The sequence below is a fragment of the Eschscholzia californica genome, unplaced genomic scaffold (assembly GCF_041429995.1).
Source record: "Eschscholzia californica isolate CP2 unplaced genomic scaffold, dmEscCali1.0.p SCAF_5, whole genome shotgun sequence".
NCBI classification, from domain to species: Eukaryota; Viridiplantae; Streptophyta; class Magnoliopsida; order Ranunculales; family Papaveraceae; genus Eschscholzia; species Eschscholzia californica.
In genome coordinates, this window is record NW_028238472.1 from 9,393,819 (window position 1) to 9,417,436 (window position 23,618).

The 23,618-nt window shown below is 37.3% G+C and overlaps 3 protein-coding genes across 3 annotated transcripts; 2 read left to right on the forward strand and 1 right to left on the reverse strand.

Annotated features, from left to right (window-relative positions):
- The first annotated feature begins 371 nt into the window (after positions 1 to 371).
- Positions 372 to 3,180, forward strand: LOC147536881 (protein neprosin-like). Its single transcript, XM_086643587.1, has 7 exons — positions 372 to 537; positions 828 to 914; positions 998 to 1,210; positions 1,544 to 1,708; positions 1,798 to 1,851; positions 2,131 to 2,271; positions 2,713 to 3,180. The coding sequence occupies exons 1-7, from the start codon at positions 379 to 381 to the stop codon at positions 3,097 to 3,099; spliced, it is 1,206 nt and encodes a 401-aa protein (XP_086499713.1). The 5' UTR covers positions 372 to 378; the 3' UTR covers positions 3,100 to 3,180.
- A 2,424-nt stretch (positions 3,181 to 5,604) lies between these two features.
- Positions 5,605 to 12,072, reverse strand: LOC147536882 (uncharacterized). The gene is made up of 3 exons (XM_086638840.1): positions 11,965 to 12,072; positions 6,077 to 6,474; positions 5,605 to 5,996 (listed from the first exon to the last, which is right to left on the reverse strand). Exons 2-3 carry the CDS (start codon positions 6,470 to 6,472, stop codon positions 5,847 to 5,849), a joined length of 546 nt encoding a protein of 181 aa, XP_086494966.1. The 5' UTR covers positions 6,473 to 6,474; positions 11,965 to 12,072; the 3' UTR covers positions 5,605 to 5,846.
- Positions 9,508 to 19,361, forward strand: LOC147536883 (protein neprosin-like). Its single transcript, XM_086639942.1, has 3 exons — positions 9,508 to 9,612; positions 18,355 to 18,495; positions 18,975 to 19,361. Exons 1-3 carry the CDS (start codon positions 9,508 to 9,510, stop codon positions 19,359 to 19,361), a joined length of 633 nt encoding a protein of 210 aa, XP_086496068.1.
- The last annotated feature ends 4,257 nt before the right edge of the window (positions 19,362 to 23,618 follow it).

The window sequence follows — 23,618 nt, forward strand, 5'->3', positions numbered from 1 at the left end:
TGTCAACTTTATTTAAAAATAAGTTAAACTTTTTCATTATAATTAATGAAGGCACAATTGGAAAAATCATGTTATTCTTTATAGTCAAACTCTAATTAATGATGTTCCATTAAAAAGTTGGATTTTCAAAATAAGTCATTCATTTTGGGACTGAGATCTTTAAGACAATTTAAGACAATTTATGAGATTGTACTCATTAAGTCAACCCTCTTGCTTTTATCATAAATGCAATATATCTAATGTATTATCTCATGATTACCTCCCTAAATTATATGATATAATCTTTAAGAAGAAAATCGCAACGACAACTCATCAAGTTCCTTTTTCGTGAATAAATAAATGCAAAACCTTGAAAATTTTCAATCGATGAATTTCACTATGGACTCAAAGTCATTGTTATTGGCGATAATAATAATTTTTATGTTTTATCAAAACTATTATGTTGCAGAAGGAAGAAGAAATCTAACAAAAGAAAATGAGTTGGAGTTCGGAGAACAATTAAGAATTCTCAATAAGCCTTCCTTCAAGACCATTCGAGTAAGATATAGTAGTCTTTGTTTTAGGCCTTGTGTTTCCTATACTTTAAAACATGAACCTAAATATTATTTTTGCAACCATGAGTGGTTGCATCAATCGAGTGGAATTAGATCATGATCTTGTAATATGCCTCTTTCTTCTATTCCATCGTGATCTTGTTCCAGCTTTAGAAGATGTCGAAATCTAAAAAAAAAACTAATCATATTAAGATATGAATAAATCAAACATTAACTTTACATATATAATATTATTATATTTTGGTAAGTAATTTTTGTTATGGTGATTTACAGACTAGTATTGGGGATTTGTTCGATTGCGTAGATATATACAAACAACCAGCATTTGACAATCCATTGCTCAAGAATCATAAAATTCAGGTATAAATCTTTGTACCCGTCTCACAAAATGATAATTCATCTTCTTTGAACCCGTCTCCCAAAAATAGTTTATGTATGTGCAGCTGAAACCAGATATCATAGAAAAAGAATTTAGCAGTAAAAAAACCTCATCATACAAAAATGGAGCAAAGACTTTATTTGAAGTTCAGAATGAAAGGTGCCCAGAAGGAACTGTTCCAATTAGAAGGACTACAAAAGAAGATTTGATAAATGCAAAATATGTATCCAAATCATTTCATCCTGATACATATCCTCTAACACCTATGGTTACCCATGTAAGTAATCTTATATTTATATATTACGTAGTTTTGGAATCCCTTGTATTTTTGTACTTATTGTAAATATTCACATTTTATTTTATATTCCTGACATTTTCTTTCAAGGGAGAAAGTATAAACTAATTTGGAATGAATAATTTTAATTAAAATACCAAAAATACAAAATCCCTTTTGAAATCAGTTTCATTTAGAACTTTGGTAACCTTAATTAACTTTTGGAGGAGTTCTTCGAAAAACATAAATGTCAAATGGATCGAAAGCTAGTAACGATTTATTCTAACTTCGAGAGAAATTGATGCCTAAATTAAGTTATTATTATTTTTTCTTTAGTTTGCTGCTGTTGATACGGGGGATGACAGAATACAATATTATGGAGGAAAAGGTGATATTGGTTTGTACAATCCAAATGTTATCTCTGGGCAATTTTCCACTGGACAAATTTCTATTCAAAATGGACAATATTCCGAAATAAATAGTATAGAAGCTGGATGGATGGTAAGTAATATTTTTCAACTGCTCAAATTTTGTTACCCTTATTATATCTGATTAGTATTACATTAATTTCTATATATTGGATTAATCAGGTATACCCACAGTTATCGAAAGACAACATGAGTCGCTTATTTGGATATTGGACGGTAAGATTCAACGTTTCTTAATTTTCTTGGTCATTCTAGAAATTTACGCATATCCTGTACTCAATCAAATTGAAAAAAAGTGATATAAGAAGACTCTATTGCCCCAACAAATAAAGAAGACGGGTGAAGCTACTCAACAACCATACCATCAATAATGGAGAATAATTTTATCTGATAATTATGATTGTTACAAAAAAATTTACTTTCAATCACATAAACAATGATGCGATAAGTTTTAAATTTGTAGTAATTTTGATATTGTTTGGACGGAAAACGCAGGCTAATGGATATCAAACAGGCTGCTTTAATACACTATGCTCAGGTTTTGTGCAAGTTCATCCTACAATAGTCTTGGGGGATGCTTTCAGTCATTATTCGTCTGGAGAACACCTATATGCCCTTATTATTTCCGTATCTCGGGTAAGTACTTTATTATAAATATTTCTTTTAGGGGATTTTAAGGTCATTTCATTATAGAACATGACGTGTCGATTCAATTTGACAACATATAATATTGGTATACCAACTAAGAAAAATGAATGTGTATAAATTATCATTTTGACACCATACCATGCCTTGCTAATAAGTTGGATGATCTCCTCTGTTGTATCATTGACCCGATTCATTCGTCACGAGCCAACTGCAATCTTGAATGTAGGTATTAAGAAGGGATAGCGTAACGTTTGCAACGTGTATACTCTTGGGCTATGATCATGAAGAGAGACTTTCACGTTGGACAGATAACGACATAATTTAATTTGTGGGCTTGGTCGACACCGTCGAATTTTAGTCCTTGCAGTAGTATGTGGTGTTTCTAAAAAAGAAAATGAGAATTTCAAAGTATTTTGTATTGGAATGCAGGATCCAACAAGTGGGAATTGGTGGTTGAGATGTTGTTCAGCTGATGATGTAATAGTAGGGTATTGGCCAAAAGAACTCTTCACCCATCTCTCAAATAGTGCTTCAGTCATTACATATGGTGGGAGAGCAGGGGCAGAAAATAATTTGCCAATGCCACCAATGGGAACTGGTGTTTATAAGAAATCATACTATGGGGTTTGTTACATATCCAACATGGAGGTTGTTAATGATCAAGGAAAACCTGTGCAGGTGAATGAGGATAAAATTAGGACCCTAGTAGATGTCAAAGACTGTTATGAGGCGTCTTTCTTAGGAGAACAAGGTGATTGGAAGTCAACTATGGTATTTGGTGGGGAAGGTGGCAACAACTGTAAGCCGCTAGTTTGATTTATTTCTGTCAAACTATTCGTGTTCTAAGTGATAGCTCATTATAAGTGACTAAAGTTTATATATTGGTTCTTTGGGAAATGTTTCTTATAGTCTTTTTCGAAATTTGACTTAGAAATTTGTGTGATATTATCCTGATTGTAATAGGATGACGTCGATCAACCTTATGGGCTGCTAATGGTACTGTCTGTTTTGGCACATCTAGGCCTCACAGTTTTAAAAGACCTCACTAGGGAAGAGTGTTTAACCTCTTAAGAGAAGTAGCACACTCCGTTCACTACCGATGTGAGATCATTAACAAAACACCCTCCCGACACCACATCACAGTAGACATAATTGTGTAGATAACGTGTCATATGATGATATTTACCAACCTTCTAAGATGCTAAAGATATCGTCTGCTTTGGCACTCCAGGGCCTCACAGTCTTAAAATGCCTAACTAGAGAATGTTGTTTAGCCTATTAAATCTGTTTTGAAATTTTTTGGAATACAATCGATTATAGTCGAAAGCACATGTGAGAATAGTCCCACATGGAGGAGAGCTATATTTTTTTTTGTGAAAAGGCATATAGCTTGCAATTATTGATTAAAATTCTCAATGACAATGTTTGATTTCTCCGCCAATAATTGGCTTAAAATGCAGCTTGGAATTTGTATAACATTCCAAAATCTATTGCTACCGGACATAAAAGAATCCTTTCCCAGTAAATGTGCAACTCGATTCAAATCTCTCGTGCTAAACTTGAAATCTCAACGACAAGTCTTGCCGCATGAGCTTCTGTTATTGTTGCACATGCAGCCAACATATTCCTCACTTCAGCCATGATAATGTTTCATTTAGTGTCTCTACATACCACCAGGGTCGTGGACGGGCCAGTGCGGGCAGGGCACCCGCACTAGGCCCCTTACCACAAGGGGCCCATTTAGGTTTATATTTCTTCTCACTTAAAGTATTTAGAGAAGCAATAGTAACAAGAGAAATGATATAGAGGGCGAAAGTCTGAACCTACCGTGGGCCTACGGTTTATGTGTCGGGCCACTTCACGTGGGAAATCCCAGCTGTCCCTTCTTCCTATTCAGATTTTCAAAATTTAAGTTTCACCCCACGAAATACAATAGTTGAAATAGCAGTCCCTTGATTTTTAATATCGGGTTTTACAGGAAGAAAAACCCTATGTTTTTGGGAAAAATTCGACTCTCCTATTGCAGTAGTTGTTGATGTTTGTTCTTAATTGCAAATAAGAAATTGATTGATTTATAGTCTTATTGTTCTTATTTTCAGTATGTCTCAAACTACATTTGGAGAGATTCCACGTTTCTGTGGTGGTGGGAACATGATTATGAAAATGTGTAGATCGAAAGACATTACCGGACTTATGTATTACAAGTGTTCGTTGATGAGGATTGATGTTCTATCTCATTTCATTTTGAGCTGACTCAAGGCTCGGCTTCATCTTCTTCATCAATTCCAACATCTTCGCGAATGATGAATGACGAACTTGGTACATCTACGCCGCCTAATTTGAAGATGGATAAGATAGAAAGAAGCAAATAAACTTTTTATGGTTTACATTTTAGTTATTGTTGTATCAGTGTATGTTTAGCATTCTTGGTCAAGATTAGTGATCTAGTATGAACTTGTTCGTGTAGTCTTTCGAACTAATGAATGAAATTTATATTGTTTTCAGCATTTAAACTTAAGCTTTGTTCACATCTTGTGAAGTTTGTGGCCATCCAACTCAAAACCAATTGGCAATGAGTGGAGAGGACCTATACTTTATATTCTTGGTTGCTAGTTATCCATTCTCCCATGTGGGACTATTCTCACACGCCCCCTCACGTGTGGGGTTCTTTGAGCCTAACACGTGTGTTTTTTTTTCTTTACGGGTGACGTGGAGCACGTGTGGCTTTGAAGCCTATCACGTGTGGGCCTAGCTCTGATACCATGTGAAGTTTGTGGCCATCGAACTCAAAACCAATTGGCAATGAGTGGAGAGGACCTATACTTTATATTCTTGGTTGCTAGTTACCCATTCTCCCATGTGGGACTATTCTCACACATCTTCCTTAATTTGGTGTTGTTATAAAATTATTTGCCTTTATAACTTCTGGTGTTAGTAATGTAGTGTACAGGAACATCAAAACCATGGAAGTTGAAGTTTGATCATTGAACTAAGTTTTGATTAGGTTTCTTCTTGTAATCTAGGGTTTGTTATGTATGAAAATTATACTGTGAAGGTGTCCATGCCCATTAGTCTTGAACAGGTGCTCTGTAGTGCCAGTGACAACAAAACTTTGAAAATTTTGATTTTGTTTATATGAAATTAGAGTTTTGATGTACAATTTTAAAAATTGAACTTATTATTTTCATGGAGTCTTATGGTTACTCCATCAGTTCAATGTCAGGCATTAATGCAAAATACCTTGTGCACAGGAGCAAATTAGTTCTCCATGAGATCAATGTCAAACAAGAAATCTAGCAGGAATAATCAAGTCAGACACTAAAATACAATGAACATCAACTTTAACACCATAAACTTCAGCTTCAGCCAAATACCCATGTAATTCACTATAAAACTTACAAACACTTTCTTAAGTTAATGTTTCATATGAACTAAACATCTCAACCAAACCTTTAGATCATCTCAAACATAAATTCAGCAAATATAAACATCTAAATTAAGAAACATAGGCACATCTTCATCTTCCTTCAAAATAAATTCACCAATTAGTCTTGTCATCCACATTAACACAAAAATTTGCACCTCTTAAATCTCCTTTTCACCCCAATCTGCAATACCACTGAGTCTACTATCTTGTGTAGTTGTAATATCACAATTCGGTTCAGGAACCGAACCACAAACAGGATTAGATGTAGGCGTTTTAGCATGGTGCACTAAATGACAAAATCACGAATCAGTTTGCGTATCAACAAATAAGAAAGTAAGAGATATATATAATTTTAGGTTTACTTACTCGTTTCTTCGACTTGTAGTTTTTCCTTTTAAATCTATTTTCTCGAGGACTCCCCTTCGCCTTACATGAGACTGGATCAAGAATATCACGTCGTGCATTTTCCGCACAATCAACGGTATAACCAGAGCCACTGCTCACATTATCTTGGAAATTCGTCTTTCGCTTAAACTTCAGGAGATGAGCTTTCAAGTAGTCGGTACTTCTTTCATTTGCAGAAGCCACAATAGCTAGTTCGTTGAAGGACCAGTACAACTCCTCAACCGTATTAAACTCCATCCCAGTCCTAGGTGCTTCTACTTCTACTTCTGAGTCTAATTGAACATTGTGTTTTTCATCCTCACACTCATAAACATCGACCTCTGAACCTTCTGAACATTCTGATGCATCTGAAGTCATTTCTATATAAAATCAAACATATAACATGAAAGCTTGTCATAAATAAGAATCAGCTCAAATCCTATTAAAATGAACCACAAGAATTTGAATTTAAATTGAAATAAATATTGCAACTATTCAATGACTTAAGCTCAATATTGACTAAATATTGTATTTAAAGCATAACATAGAGATAAAAACCCTACAAGTAAAAAACTACTGATTCTCAAAAAAAAAAAAATGGTTACTAAAAATTAAAATCAATATTGTATTCCTAAGAGATAAAAACCCTAATATATTGTAAGAGTAAGAGGCGGTTTCATGGCCATGGATAGAGGCGGTTTGCTTGTGGCGGTTTCATGAATGCTTGTGGCGGTTTTGGTTTGAATTGAGGCAGTTTCCAAAAGCTATGCCAAGGCGGTTTAGTTTGGTTTCTAAATTGATTCAAATTGGATTCAATATGTCGGCTTATATTATTATATAAATAGGGGGTCTTGAGTCCAATCAAATCATCATCAACAAACAACTCAACAACAACTTAAGAGCTCAATTCAATAGAGAGCTAGATAGAGTGAGAGCAAGTAAGAGAGAAATTTTGTTCATAGTTTTGAGCGGTGTTTAATTTCTCGGTCGTCGAAGATTTTGTATAGAAGGTTGATTTCTATACGGTACCATCTTGGGACGAACTTGCGGGTTGTGTGAGTCGTCTTCATTTATCCTTCAATAAAGATTTCTTGTTCGCCCGAGGACGTAGGCTTTAAAGCCGAACCTCGTTAATTCTGTTCGCAGATTTAAAATTTTGGCTTAGCTTTTCGATTAATTTTCATAATCGGATCAATTTCTAGGATAGGTTCGATAGCTTCCACGATTTTTAGTATTAACAATTGGTACCAGAGCCTTGTTGAGATTGAACGAAGAGAAGATGGGATCGAAAAGTGGTACGGTCAAATCAGGGAAATATGAGATAGAGAAGTTCAATGAGAAAAATGATTTTTCTTATTGGCGGATGCACATGAAGAATCTGTTAATCTTACAGAAATTACACAACACGTTGACGGGAAAGAAACCAGGAGATATGTCAGATGAGGATTGGGAGGAGTTAGATCTCGAAGCACGGGCAACCATTATGTTGTGTCTTGAGAGGGACGTGGCGTTCCTAGTAGACGGAGAAACAACGGCGGCGAGTGTGTGGCTTAAGCTAGAAAGCAATTTCATGACGAAAACTTTAACGAATCGGGTCAACTTAAAATCCAAATTATTCACATGTAGAATGGAAGAGGGTTCTTCTATTCAGGAATATGTGAATAGGTTTGACAGGATTATCTCAGATTTGAAGAATATTGATGTTAAGGTTGAGGATGAGGACCAAGCCCTCATATTGTTACTTTCATTGCCTAAATCCTATGAGAACCTTGTTCAAACTTTGATGCTTGTTGGTGACAGTCTAAGCATGGAAGAGACGAGAAATTCGTTATTAGCGGATGACCTTCGTAAGGTTGCTACTAGCAGTATGACGTCAGGTGGAGTAGACAAGGATCAAGCACAAGGGTTGTTTGTAACGAGATTGAGGAGTAATGAAAGGGGAAAGGGAAAGGGCGGGAAATCTAGATCCAAATCTAGAGGCTCTTTTCAAGAAAAAGTGTTTTAGTTGTGGTGAGCTTGGCCACTTTAAAGTGGCTTGTCCAAAGAGAAAGTTGAAGCAAAAGAACGAAGGCTACAAAGGGAAACAAGAGATGCAAGAGGCGAGATATGTGTCAGAAGACCCTGAAGAATGTTTCTCGGTAACAGAGGTGTCTGAGAAGATCTCCGATAAGTGGATGCTTGATTCAGGGGCGTCGCACCATATGTGTCCAAATAGAGAGTGGTTTACTACCTATAGGAGTATAGATGGTGGTACAATTATACTGGATGATGATAGTATATGTAAAACTGTGGGAATCGGAACAATACAGATCAAGATGCACGATGGAGTGGTGAGAACATTGACGGACGTAAGACACATACCCGATCTGCGGAAAAATCTAATTTCCCTTGGTGTGTTGGAGCGGAACGGTTGTAAGATAATTATAGAGAATGACTCCATAAAAGTCGTTAAGGGTTCTTTGGTGGTAATGAGAGGTACTCGTTACGATAATTTATACAAACTTTGGGGACAACAATTACGGGAGATGTAGCAGTAGGAATCAGTGGAAGGGATCCAACGGCTAGTACGAGGCTTTGGCATATGCGCCTTGGGCATATGTCAGAAAAGGGTCTATCTTTGATGTGCGGGAAACATGAAGAAGCCTTGCATGGAGTTTTGTGAGCATTGTGTGTTCGGGAAGGCACACAGGGTGACGTTCTCTACAAGCAAACACAGGAGCAAAGAGGTATTAGACTACGTACATACCGATGTCTGGGGACCGACAAAGTTACCTTCCAAGGGTGGTTCCAGGTATTTTGTTACATTCGTTGATGATCATTCGAGATTTGTCTGGCTTTATTTTCTAAAGCATAAGAATGAGGTATTCAACACATTCCTGGTGTGGAAAGCAATGGTTGAGAATATAACTGGTCGAAAGCTGAAGACGTTAAGATCGGATAATGGGACCGAGTACACGGATGGGGCATTCAAGGAGTTTTGTAATCAGGAAGGCATTGTGAGACACTGGACAGTAGTAAACACACCTCAACAGAATGGAGTCGCAGAGAGATTGAACCGTGCACTACTTGAGAAGGCTAGATGTATGCGCTCCAATTCGGGATTAGTCGTAGAATGGTGGGCAGAATCGGTTGCTACAGCTTGTTATATTGTGAACAGGACTCCACATTCTTCTTTAGATGGCGGCATACCTTACGAGGTATGGTCAGGTGAACATGCAGATTACAGGAGACTTAGGGTTTTCGGTTGTACGGCCTATTACCATGTTAAAGGTAACAAACTTGATAATAGAGCAAAGAAGGCCATTTTCTTAGGATATGCTACAGGAGTCAAGGGTTATCGGCTATGGTGTACGGAAGACAAGAAGTTTGTAATCAGCGGAGATGTGGTGTTTGATGAGTCATCTATTGTAGCTATGGCGAAAGCTACGATGCCTAGTTCTGGTGATGTTGGGTCTACTAAAGCTCAAGTAGTGGAAGTAGAAGTCGAAGGCCAACATGTTTCTAGGAATCATGATCAGGTGGAGCATCAGGATAATACTCAGGATGAGGAAATTGATGAACCCGATCATGAGGAGGTTCAAGGGGAAGGTACACAAGTTTTACAACAAAAACAGCAGGATGTTTCGGTACACACTAGGCCGAAACGGTTATATAAGACGGTACAGAGGTTAGGGTCAGACAAACCTCTTAGGCATTACGGGCAGGCAAATGTGGTTGAATATGCACTCTCGGTGGAAGACGACGAGCCGGTTACCTTCAAACAAGCTATTATCGCGGAGGAAATAGAGAGTTGGTTGGTTGCTATGCAAGAAGAGATGGAGTCTCTTCACAAGAACCAGACATGGGAGGTTGTCCCATTGCCCGAAGGTAAGTCTGTTATTGGTTGTAAATGGGTGTACAAGAAGAAAGAGGATTCTTCCGAGATCAAGGGTACAAGGTATAAGGCAAGACTAGTGGCCAAGGGTTATGCACAGAAAGAAGGGGTCGACTACAATGAGATTTTCTCCCCGGTCGTGAAACATACTTCTATTCGGGTGCTATTGAGTATTGTTGCTCACAGGGATCTTGAGCTGGAACAACTCGATGTTAAAACCGCCTTCTTTGCACGGTGATTTGGAAGAAGAAATTTATATGGCTCAACCTGAGGGATACAGTTGAGGGAAAAGAAAATCAAGTATGTCGTTTGAGGAAATCTCTTTACGGATTGAAACAATCCCCTCGCCAATGGTACAAACGATTTGATTTTTTTGTGCTAAAGCATGGTTTTCGCAGAAGTGACTATGATTGTTGTGTATACATCAAGAAGCTTCGCGAAGGTGACTTTATTTATCTCCTTTTGTATGTGGATGACATGCTTATTACTTCTCGAAGCATGGTGGAGATAGATAAGTTGAAATCTCAACTCAGTCAAGAGTTTGAGATGAAAGACATGCGCGCTGCAAAAAAAAAAACTGGGAATGGAGATTAAGAGAGTCAAGTAAGAAACTGTACTTGAATCAGAAAGGTTACATCGAACGAGTAGTTTCTCGATTCGGGATGCAGAATGCGAAGGCGATCTAGATAGAAGACGATCTACTACTGGTTATGTATTTAAGGTACATGGTGCTCCAGTTAGTCAGTGATCTATGTTACAATCTACAGTTGCGTTATCTACTACGGAGGCCGAGTATATGGCTATGGCCGAGGGTATGAAGGAAGCATTGTGGTTGTGGGGTCTTCTGGACGATCTAGGGATTAAGCAGGAATGCGTAGATGTATGGTGTGATAGTCAAAGTGCAATCCCTTTGGCGAAGAATCATCTCCATCATGCTCGTACTAAGCATATTGATGTCAGGTATCACTTTGTACGAGATGTCATAGAGGAAGGTGATGTTTCTCTTATGAATGTACACACAGATGAGAATCCCGCGGACATGTTGACTAAAGTGGTGACGTGTAGCAAGCTTCAGCATTGTTTGGAATTGCTACAAATCGGCCCCTTAAGTTGTCCGAAAGGGCGTAATGGCGACAAGGTAATTTTTATGTGAAGGGTTGGTAGAACTACGGTAGGCTTGATCCTATAAAAGGGTACGTAGGCAGCCATGGTCATATGGTGCAGTCGGATGAAGTTACAAGAAGCAGATATATCTTACAAGGAGTATCCTGGTGTTCGTCCAAAATTTGAAGCATATCAAATTGTGTACGAGGTGGAGAATTTTAAGAGTAAGAGGCGGTTTCATGGCCATGGATAGAGGCGGTTTGCTTGTGGCGGTTTCATGAATTCTTGTGGCGGTTTTGGTTTGAATTGAGGCAGTTTCCAAAAGCTATGCCAAGGCGGTTTAGTTTGGTTTCTAAATTGATTCAAATTGGATTCAATATGTCAGCTTATATTATTATATAAATAGGGGGTCTTGAGTCCAATCAAATCATCATCAACAAACAACTCAACAACAACTCAACAACAACTTAAGAGCTCAATTCAATAGAGAGCTAGATAGAGTGAGAGCAAGTAAGAGAGAAATTTTGTTCATAGTTTTGAGCGGTGTTTAATTTCTCGGTCGTCGAAGATTTAATATAGAAGGTTGATTTCTATACGGTACCATCTTGGGACGAACTTGCGGGTTGTGTGAGTCGTCTTCATCTATCCTTCAATAAAGATTTCTTGTTCGCCCGAGGACGTAGGCTTCAAAGCCGAACCTCGTTAATTCTGTTCGCATATTTAAAATTTTGGCTTAGCTTCTCGATTAATTTTCATAATCGGATCAATTTCTAGGATAGGTTCGATAGCTTCCGCGACTTTTAGTTCTAACATATATAAAAACCTTAAGCCCTAGTACTCTATGAATCATCATCAAGCACATCAGTATGAAAATTAAACTCTAAGTTCATACCTCAAGGTTTCTGCCGAATTTTGACTCGATTGGAGCTTTCAAGTAGTTGTAGATTCGAGTTAGTATCGTCGCCACAAACCCTAGATGCTACACCGTCTTCAATCGACCAAACAATAGGAAGGAAAAACGATTAAGAAAGACTCTTGGTTTTGAATGTCCGCTCTAGAGAGAGAGAGTCGATTCTTTCCCAAGAAACCGATATTTAATCTGGATCGTCGATCTATTTCGACGGTCCAGATCAAATAAAAAGGGAGGGACTGTTATTTCAACTATTGTATTTCGTGGGGTGAAACTTAAATTTTAAAAATCTGAATAGGAAGAAGAGACAATTGGGATTTCTCAGGTTCACACTTTCGCCCTCTATATCATTTCTCTAGTAACAAAACAACATTGAACCTCACCTAGCATAGTTGGTAAGTTGCGTAATTTCTGTGCAATAGATCTTGGGTATGGTTCCCATTAAAACTATTTTGTTATTTCATCTTTTTTTTTTTGTTAAAATTTTTATCGTAAGTTGTACCGACCAAACTCTCTCTAGGCTATCCCACTTTCAAATCTTTACGTAATCTTTTAATTTTATAAATTTCTTCTACCAATCAACTTTAGTTTCTGATTGTGTGAAAAAAAGAAAAATCAAATCTCTAATATTTGTAAAGTTCTATACAAATTAAGAGACTTTTATTTGGTTAGGATAATCACAAAACAACACCATTCATTTGGGTTCATCAATTTGTAATATTTATAGGTAAACTATTTCAAATTTGTGTTCATAACTTCGCGTGTAATTTTTTTTACTTAATTTGAATAAATGAGGGCCCTGATTAAAATTTGGCACTGGGCCCCAAAATTATCAGCCACGGCCCTGCAAACCACTGCAATTGCAATTTTTCCTTTCTTAAAGGTTGCGTCAAAATTAAGCTTTAAGTCACCATTTGGTGGTACCGACCAACTTCCGGTAGTAGCTGCACCTCACTGGTTTGTTGTGTATCTTGGAGCTCCAACGCTGGGGAGAAGTCATGTAGCATCATTGCCGCCTCATTGATGATTCCCGTACAACTTGGGTTTTTTACCCTCGGACACCCATCCATTACGCTCCTTCCCTAAGAACCACAAAACACATAATATCTTGGTCTTCTTCACTCATTGCCAATTGGTTTTGAGTTGGCTGACCACAAAGTTAACACTGTGTCAGAGCTAGGGCCACACGTGATAGGTTTAAAAACCACACATGTTCCACATCACTTGAAAAAAAACGTGTTAAGCTAACCACACAACACGTGAGGGGGCGTGTGAGAATAGTCCCACATGGGAGAATGGTTATCTAGCAACCAAGTATATAATGTTTGTGTCCTCTCCACTCATTGCCAATTAATTTTGTTGGATGACCACAAACTTAACCGTACAATTGTGTCTATTAATTTTAAGTGATCATAAATGAATAAATTATTTGAGGGAACCTTGTTTTGGGGGACCCTAGTGTGCGGTCCTAATCAAGAAGTCTGATATTATTAGCGGTATTTTAGATATCAAATATCTATCATTAACTATTTAGGTTCGCATCCACAGATCTTATATGAATTAACTTGAGTTAGCATCTACAGATTTTATATGAATTAACTTGAGTTAGCATCTACAGATCTTATATGAATTAACTTGAGTTAGCATCTACAGATTTTATATGAATTAACTTGAGTTAGCAAAACATATATTTATTTCAACTTCCTACTAATAAGAATAATACTCTTTGCCACATTAAGATCAAGAAGTTCAATTGAGTTTCCTCTTCTTGAGACGCAAGAGGAGTACTACACTTTGATCACCATTCGATATTAGCTAGAACAACAACCACGACCTTCTTCTTAATCTCCTTATGATCGTAATGTTTATACTTGAAGATCTTGTGAACTCTTTAGTTCGCTCACTTGTTTAAACAACTGAAAAAGTTTCTCTCTCCCCATCTTAGATTTGGTCTGCAAATCAGGAAAAAATATTCAAACTACATGCTTAGTTGCAAGTCTATGTTCTTTTAATAGCTAGACCTTAAAGCCTTATGCCGTGGAACATGGGGGCGGGACAAAAGAGGCGTTAGCCTTATACTTCTCGATTTTACTCTCAGGACATCTCTATGGGCACGTCAATTTTCTAGGGGTGTGCAAAAATAGACCGAACCAATCAAACCAAACCGGTTCAGTCAGTTTTCAAACCAAACCAAACAACGAGTGGTCTGGTACGGTTGTAGGTTTCTAAAAACCAAGTCGTTTGGTTCGGTTAGTGAATGTAATTTTTAGAAACCATTAAAACCAAACTGAACCAGTCAAGTTCAATTAATGTATGTATATATATATATATATATATATATATATATATATATATATACAATTATATGTACATAATTTTTTCTAAAACATATCTATCGCATCTGTAAAACTTCATACAAAAATATATCGTTCACCAAGTTTTTGTCAGAAATAAGAATAACTATTACTCATACAAAACAACAACACTGCTGCAATATAATGTTACTAGCTAGTATCAGACAAAAGCGATCCATGTATAATTAATGTTACTGACTGCTATATAATATTTCGAGCGATGGCATGCACATGTCTTCAGGTTTTTAAGGAGTGTTGTCTTCATTTTATACGTCAATGTATGAAGAAAGTAACTCGATTCGTCGATTTTCATGGAGAATAAACTGTTTCTATGGCTGGTTTGGTATCCAGTAGTATCCAAACCGCTCATTGACGGTTTGGTTGGTAACGTAACCAAACCATGAGCGGTTTGGTAACGGTTTGAGAAAGCACTAACCAAACCATGTACAGTTTAGTAACGGATTACACCAAAATACCAGATACCGAACCAACGAACACCCCTACCATTTTCCCATCATTATGGCAGGCTTAGTTATCTCATATTACTTTGCCCGGGACTTGAGGTCTCGCCCACTTTCGTCGAGACTTGCACCTTCTCTTTTCTACTCCAGTATAGGGGTGAGCAAAAACCAAACTAATCGGTCAAACCAAACCAAATCGAACCGCACCGATCGAATTTCGGGCCGAACTTATCACCGTTCGACTCGGTCCGACCGAAAAACCGAGCAACTTAAATTGGTTCGGCCTGGGTTTCTAAAACCCGCCCAAGCCAAACCGACCAAACCCTTAGGTATTTATCATACTGAAACATTATATAGAAGTAGAGAGTAGGAAATACTAGGGGTGAGCAACTGTCGGCCAAATCGAACCGAATGGCTTTTAGGCCGAACGGAACAATATTCGACAGGGCCGACCCTAGGCCTAGGCGACCCAGACGATCGCCTAGGGCCCCTAAATTTAGGGGGCACCCATATTATATAACATTGTATAATGTATATATGATACTATTATATGTATTGTTTTATGCACATATGTTACAAGTTTGTATGGGTAGTAGAGGTGGTAGAGAGTTGATTGGTGATCCTAAGGTCAAGGGTTCGAGTCCCATGACATACATTAGTGTTTAGATAATTTTTTCTTTTCAAAAGAGATACTAAAAGAAAATGTGATTAGTGATCTTATATAGAATAAGGCAAGAAGAACAGTGTTTAAGTAGTATTTGTTTTATGTGTAATTTTAACAACTATAAACTTTATAAAAAATGTCAACTTTATATTTTTTCGACTGAAAATGTAGGGGCCAAGTGAAGGTCCATGTTTCAACTCGGCCGCCTAGGGACCAACAACGGTGTTTAAGTAGAATAAGTCCGCCTAGGGCTCCCCAAAAGTCAGGGCCAGTATTGATATTCAATTCGGCTCGGTTGAAAAATCGATCAACCGATCATTGTTTGGGCCTAAAAAGTTTCCTAAATAAGTCTACACCCGCAAGTGCACAGGTGTCAAGTTGTAATTTTCCGGTAAGACCGGGGTCGATCCAAAGAGACTAGTCAAACCTATTCTAAAACTTAGAACTAGTACGATTTTGATTTTGAAATTGATTTTGGTGATAAAATAAAATGAACAAAATATTAAAACGAATAAAAAGATGAACTCAAATGGGGAGAAAGCCTAGGGTTTTCTGAATTCACCACATACAATCAGTTTAAGAACCAATAATTAGTCGAATTAAATCTCTTTTTTTTATAAGGGTTATTTCCCAAATGGCCCCCAACTTTGTTACCAGTTTCCTGCCTGGCCCCCTACTTTAGTAATAATTCCCGTATGACCCCCTTTTTCCGTTATATTTAACACTCCAATACTCTCTCTCCTCCATCTCATTTTCTCTCTCTGCCACATCATTTCAGCACGCCACATCATCGTCTTCACCGGTAGGGTCGCCGACCGGCCAAATTTCCGGCCGGCGTCCTTCAATTTTTTTTCTCTATCTTTTTCTAAATTTTATTTTTATTTTTTATTTAAAATTCTCTCATCTCTCTCTCTCTAAACTCCGGCGAAGGGGGTTTCCCTTCGCTGAGGCCTGTTCATCACGAACAGACCCAGATCAGGGTCTGTTCGTGAGGTCTGTTCATGATAAACAGAGGTCCGTTCATCACTAACAAACCCAGATCTGGGTCTGTTCCTCACAAACAGGCCCTGATCTAGGTCTGTTCGTGGTGAACAGGCCTCCGGCGAAGGGAAACCCCCTTCGCTAGAGTTTAGAGAGATAGGAGAGAATTTTAAAAAAAATAAAAATTTAGAGAGAGAGAGAGAAAAAAAAATAAATAAACTTGAAGGTCGCCGGCCAGGAATTTGGCCGGCCGACGACCCCTATGTGGCAGAGAAGAAAATGAGATGGAGGAGAGAGTAACGGAATGTTAAAGATAACAGAAAAAGGGGGCCATACGGGAATTATTGCTAAAGTAGGGGGCTAGGCAGGAAGCTGGTCACAAAGTTGGGGGCCATTTGGGAAATAACCCTTTTTATAACTCAAAATTCAAGGTAATGAACTACACGAATTCCGGAAGATATTTTCGTTAAAACCCCGATTAAAAGATTGAACATGGTTTCATCCCAACCCTAGATTGGTGGGTCAGTTAATCATGGTGAGAGATTAAAATAAATATGAAGAATAAGAGAGGAAATGGAAAAAGGATCACAAACTTTTCTTGCTGATTTTCTCTGTTGTAGCGAAGCCGAAACGCACCCCTAAGGAAAATAATTTTCCAACCAATTTGCTCGTCTTCCTCAACTGTTTTTATTCAAATCAGAGAATCAAAACTTTGGATAAGGGATTTTCCAACCAATTTGCTCGTCTTTCTCTGTTGCAACCACTTTGCTCGTCTTTCTCTGTTGCAACCATTTTGCTCGTCTTCCTCTATATCTCACTCTACAAATCACTCATTCTCTTTCTGTTTTACTCTCTTAATTCCTCAAATGAAGAACAACATAGAAAACAGAAACTCCCTTTGAAACTTCTCTATTTTTATCTCTCTCTCTCTCTCTCTAAAATCCTCTTTGTCTCTCTCTGTCTCTCTGTAGATTATAACATGAAGCTCAAGAGAGGATCATCCCCCGAGATGAGATACCCTTGTCTGATGAAGAGTTCATGTTTTATAGAGAAAGAAGACGAAAAAAATCCAAAGTTCCAAATCTCTGTGGTGTGGCTGTCTCTCTCTGTTAAATTTCCAAACGTATCTCCCTCCATAGATTTTATCTCTCTATAAATCTGAATCTACTTTATTTCTTTCCCTATCAATCATCTCGATCAAACCTCCATGATTCCTTCTCATTCTTTCTATCTTCAACTCTCTACCCAAGAACTTGCTGTGAGGGAAAGAGATATGGATTCCCAAGTCTGATTGCTTTCAAAATTCTCTTTCTCTCTATATCTTGGCTCCATCACTTCGGTGCTGTTTGTTTTGAAAATTTTTCAGATCTGAAATCTGAATGGGGATCAATTCAGATTTCCGATGTTTGTTTTTTGTGTTTAAGAAAATATGAAATATCGTCTGAATTTGGTCAATTGTCTGAATTGGCTGAAAAGGAGCCCATATTTTTCAGACTTCAAAACAAGTCTGAAAACAAATCTCCAATGCTGAAATGTGCTAAATGTCATTTATACCCCATGGATTTTACTATTCTCAGTCATTATTTTATTTAGCAACACCACCACCACCACCACCACCAAAATCAACACCACCAAATAATGACTGAGAATAGTAAAATCTATGATTGTTATATATTGGATTAATCAGGTATACTCAATCAAATTGAAAAAAAGTGATATAAGAAGACTCTATTGCCCAAACAAATAAAGAAGACGGGTGAAGCTACTCAACAACCATACCATCAATAATGGAGAATAATTTTATCTGATAATTATGATTGTTACAAGAAAATATACTTTCAATCACATAAACAATGATGCGATAAGTTTTAAATTTGTAGTAATTTTGATATTGTTTGGACGGGAAACGCAGGCTAATGGATATCAAACAGGCTGCTTTAATACACTATGCTCAGGTTTTGTGCAAGTTCATCCTACAATAGTCTTGGGGGATGCTTTCAGTCATTATTCGTCTGGAGAACACCTATATGCCCTTATTATTTCCGTATCTCGGGTAAGTACTTTATTATAAATATTTCTTTTAGGGGATTTTAAGGTCATTTCATTATAGAACATGACATGTCAGATTCAATTTGACAACATATAATATTGGTATACCAACTAAGAAAAATGAATGTGTATAAATTATCATTTTGACACCATACCATGCCTTGCTAATAAGTTGGAGAGAGATAGAGAGAAGAGTTTTCATTCGACATTGGATGATCTCCTCTGTTGTATCATTGAGCTGATTCATTCGTCACGAGCCAACTGCACTCTTGAATTTAGGTATTAAGAAGGGATAGCGTAACGTCTGCAACGTGTATACTCTTGGGCTATGATCATGGAGAGAGACTTTCACCTTGGACAGATAACGACATAATTTAATTTGTGGGCTTGGTTGACACTGTCGAATTTTAGTCCTTGCAGTAGTATGTATGTGTTTCTAAAAAAGAAAATGAGAATTTCAAAGTATTTTGTATTGGAATGCAGGATCCAACAAGTGGGAATTGGTGGTTGAGATGTTGTTCAGCTGATGATGTAATAGTAGGGTATTGGCCAAAAGAACTCTTCACCCATCTCTCAAATAGTGCTTCAGTCATTACATATGGTGGGAGAGCAGGGGCAGAAAATAATTTGCCAATGCCACCAATGGGAACTGGTGTTTATAAGAAATCATACTATGGGGTTTGTTACATATCCAACATGGAGGTTGTTAATGATCAAGGAAAACCTGTGCAGGTGAATGAGGATAAAATTAGGACCCTAGTAGATGTCAAAGACTGTTATGACGCGTCTTTCTTAGGAGAACAAGGTGATTGGAAGTCAACTATGGTATTTGGTGGGGAAGGTGGCAACAACTGTAAGCCGCTAGTTTGATTTATTTCTGTCAAACTATTCGTGTTCTAAGTGATAGCTCATTATAAGTGACTAAAGTTTATATATTGGTTCTTTGGGAAATGTTTCTTATAGTCTTTTTCGAAATTTGACTTAGAAATTTGTGTGATATTATCCTGATTGTAATAGGATGACGTCGATCAACCTTATGGGCTGCTAATGGTACTGTCTGTTTTGGCACATCTAGGCCTCACAGTTTTAAAAGACCTCACTAGGGAAGAGTGTTTAACCTCTTAAGAGAAGTAGCACACTCCGTTCACTACCGATGTGAGATCATTAACAAAACACCCTCCCGACACCACATCACAGTAGACATAATTGTGTAGATAACGTGTCATATGATGATATTTACCAACCTTCTAAGATGCTAAAGATATCGTCTGCTTTGGCACTCCAGGGCCTCACAGTCTTAAAATGCCTAACTAGAGAATGTTGTTTAGCCTATTAAATCTGTTTTGAAATTTTTTGGAATACAATCGATTATAGTCGAAAGCACATGTGAGAATAGTCCCACATGGAGGAGAGCTATTTTTTTTTTGTGAAAAGGCATATAGCTTGCAATTATTGATTAAAATTCTCAATGACAATGTTTGATTTCTCCGCCAATAATTGGCTTAAAATGCAGCTTGGAATTTGTATAACATTCCAAAATCTATTGCTACCGGACATAAAAGAATCCTTTCCCAGTAAATGTGCAACTCGATTCAAATCTCTCGTGCTAAACTTGAAATCTCAACGACAAGTCTTGCCGCATGAGCTTCTGTTATTGTTGCACATGCAGCCAACATATTCCTCACTTCAGCCATGATAATGTTTCATTTAGTGTCTCTACATACCACCAGGGTCGTGGACGGGCCAGTGCGGGCAGGGCACCCGCACTAGGCCCCTTACCACAAGGGGCCCATTTAGGTTTATATTTCTTCTCACTTAAAGTATTTAGAGAAGCAATAGTAACAAGAGAAATGATATAGAGGGCGAAAGTCTGAACCTACCGTGGGCCTACGGTTTATGTGTCGGGCCACTTCACGTGGGAAATCCCAGCTGTCCCTTCTTCCTATTCAGATTTTCAAAATTTAAGTTTCACCCCACGAAATACAATAGTTGAAATAGCAGTCTTTTGATTTTTAATATCGGGTTTTACAGGAAGAAAAACCCTATGTTTTTGGGAAAAATTCGACTCTCCTATTGCAGTAGTTGTTGATGTTTGTTCTTAATTGCAAATAAGAAATTGATTGATTTATAGTCTTATTGTTCTTATTTTCAGTATGTCTCAAACTACATTTGGAGAGATTCCACGTTTCTGTGGTGGTGGGAACATGATTATGAAAATGTGTAGATCGAAAGACATTACCGGACTTATGTATTACAAGTGTTCGTTGATGAGGATTGATGTTCTATCTCATTTCATTTTGAGCTGACTCAAGGCTCGGCTTCATCTTCTTCATCAATTCCAACATCTTCGCGAATGATGAATGACGAACTTGGTACATCTACGCTGCCTAATTTGAAGATGGATAAGATAGAAAGAAGCAAATAAACTTTTTATGGTTTACATTTTAGTTATTGTTGTATCAGTGTATGTTTAGCATTCTTGGTCAAGATTAGTGATCTAATATGAACTTGTTCGTGTAGTCTTTCGAACTAATGAATGAAATTTATATTGTTTTCAGCATTTAAACTTAAGCTTTGTTCACATCTTCCTTAATTTGGTGTTGTTATAAAATTATTTGCCTTTATAACTTCTGGTGTTAGTAATGTAGTGTACAGGAACATCAAAACCATGGAAGTTGAAGTTTGATCATTGAACTAAGTTTTGATTAGGTTTCTTCTTGTAATCTAGGGTTTGTTATGTATGAAAATTATACTGTGAAGGTGTCCATGCCCATTAGTCTTGAACAGGTGCTCTGTAGTGCCAGTGACAACAAAACTTTGAAAATTTTGATTTTGTTTATATGAAATTAGAGTTTTGATGTACAATTTTAAAAATTGAACTTATTATTTTCATGGAGTCTTATGGTTACTCCATCAGTTCAATGTCAGGCATTAATGCAAAATACCTTGTGCACAGGAGCAAATTAGTTCTCCATGAGATCAACCTTTTGGGCTGCTAATGGTACTGTCTGCTTTGGCACATCTAGGCCTCAAAGTTTTAAAAGACCTCACTACGAAAGAGTGTTTAACCTCTTAAGAGAAGCAGCACACTCCGTCTCACTACCGATGTGAGATCGTTAACAAAACACCCTCCCGACACCACATCACAGTAGACATAATTGTGTAGATAACGTGTCATACGATGATATTTACCAACCTTCTAAGATGCTAAAGATATTGTCTGCTTTGGCACATCAGGGCCTCACAGTCTTAAAATGTCTAACTAGAGAATTTGTTTAGCCTATTAAATCAGTTTTGAAATTTTTTGAAATACAATCGATTATAGTCGAAAGCACATGTGAGAATAGTCCCACATGGAGGAGAGCTATTTTTTTTTGTGAAAAAGGCATATAGCTTGCAATTATTCGTTAAAATTCTCAATGACAATGTTTGATTTCTCCGCCAATAATTGGCTTAAAATGCAGCTTGGAATTTTTATAACATTCCAAAATCTATTGCTACCGGACATAAAAGAATCCTTTCCCAGTAAGTGTGCAACTCGATTCAAATCTCTCGTGCTAAACTTGAAAGCTCAACGACAAGTCTTGCCGCATGAGCTTCTGTTATTGTTGCACATGCAGCCAACATATTCCTCACTTCAGTCATGATAGTGTTTCATTTAGTGACTCTACATACCACCGGGGTCGTAGACGGGCCAGTGCGGGCAGGGCGCCCGCACTAGGCCCCTTACCACAAGGGGCCCATTTAGGTCTATATTTCTTCTCACTTAAAGTATTTAGAGAAGCAATAGTAACAATACAACATTGAACCGCACCTAGCATAGTTGGTAAGTTGCGTAATTTCTGTGCAATAGATCTTGGGTACGGTTCCCATTAAAACTATTATGTTATTTCATCTTTTTTTTTTTGTTAAAAATTTTATCTTAAGTTGTACCGACCAAACTCTCTCTAGGCTATCCCACTTTCAAATCATTACGTAATCTTTTAATTTTATAAATTTCTTCTACCAATCAACTTTAGTTTCTGATTGTGTGGAAAAAGGAAAAATCAAATCTCTAATATTTGTAAAGTTCTATACAAATTAAGAGACTTTTATTTGGTTAGGATAATCACAAAACAACACCATTCATTTGGGTTCATCAATTTGTAATATTTTATAGGTAAACTATTTCAAATTTGTGTTCTTAACTTGGCGTGTAATTTTTTTTTACTTAATTTGCATAAATGAGGGCCCTGATTAAAATTTGGCAGTGGTTCCCAAAATTATCAGCCACGGCCCTGCGAACCACTGCAATTGCAATTTTTCCTTTCTTAAAGGTTGCGTCAAAATTAAGCTTTAATTCACCATTTGGTGGTACCGACCAACTTCCGGTAGTAGCTGCACCTCACTGGTTTGTTTTCTATCTTGGGGCTCCAACGCTGGGGAGAAATCATGTAGCATCATTGCCGCCTCATTGATGATTCCCGTACAACTTGGTTTTTTTACCCTCGGACACCCATCCATTACGCTCCTTCCCTAAGAACCACAAAACACATAATATCTTGGTCTTCTTCACTCATTGCCAATTGGTTTTGAGTTGGCTGACCACAAAGTTAACACTGTGTCAGAGCTAGGGCCACATGTGATAGGTTTAAAAACCACACATGTTCCACATCACTTGAAAAAGAACGTGTTAAGCTAACCACACAACACGTGAGGGGGCGTGTGAGAATAGTCCCACATGAGATAATGGTTATCTAGCAACCAAGTATATAATGTTTGTGTCCTCTCCACTCATTGCCAATTAATTTTGAGTTGGATGACCACAAACTTAACCGTACAATTGTGTCTATTAATTTTAAGTGATCATAAATGAATAAATTATTTGAGGGAACCTTGTTTTGGGGGACCCTAGTGTGCGGTCCTGATTAAGAAGTCTGATATTATTAGCGGTATTTTAGATATCAAATATCTATCATTAACTGTTTAGGTTCGCATCCACAGATCTTATATGAATTAACTTGAGTTAGCATCTACAGATCTTATATGAATTAACTTGAGTTATCAAAACATATATTTATTTCAACTTCCTACTAATAAGAATAATACTCTTTGCCACATTAAGATCAAGAAGTTCAATTGAGTTTC

Coding starts and splice junctions, on each gene's coding strand:
- LOC147536881 (XM_086643587.1), top strand. CDS start 379: ATGGACTCAAAGTCATTGTTATTGGCGATAATAATAATTTTTATGTTT. Junction 1,852..2,130: donor GCTTATTTGGATATTGGACG/GTAAGATTCAAC, acceptor CGGAAAACGCAG/GCTAATGGATATCAAACAGG. Junction 2,272..2,712: donor TTATTATTTCCGTATCTCGG/GTAAGTACTTTA, acceptor ATTGGAATGCAG/GATCCAACAAGTGGGAATTG.
- LOC147536882 (XM_086638840.1), bottom strand. CDS start 6,472: ATGACTTCAGATGCATCAGAATGTTCAGAAGGTTCAGAGGTCGATGTT. Junction 5,997..6,076: donor ACTACAAGTCGAAGAAACGA/GTAAGTAAACCT, acceptor TTTGTCATTTAG/TGCACCATGCTAAAACGCCT.
- LOC147536883 (XM_086639942.1), top strand. CDS start 9,508: ATGGCGAAAGCTACGATGCCTAGTTCTGGTGATGTTGGGTCTACTAAA. Junction 9,613..18,354: donor TTTCTAGGAATCATGATCAG/GTGGAGCATCAG, acceptor CGGGAAACGCAG/GCTAATGGATATCAAACAGG. Junction 18,496..18,974: donor TTATTATTTCCGTATCTCGG/GTAAGTACTTTA, acceptor ATTGGAATGCAG/GATCCAACAAGTGGGAATTG.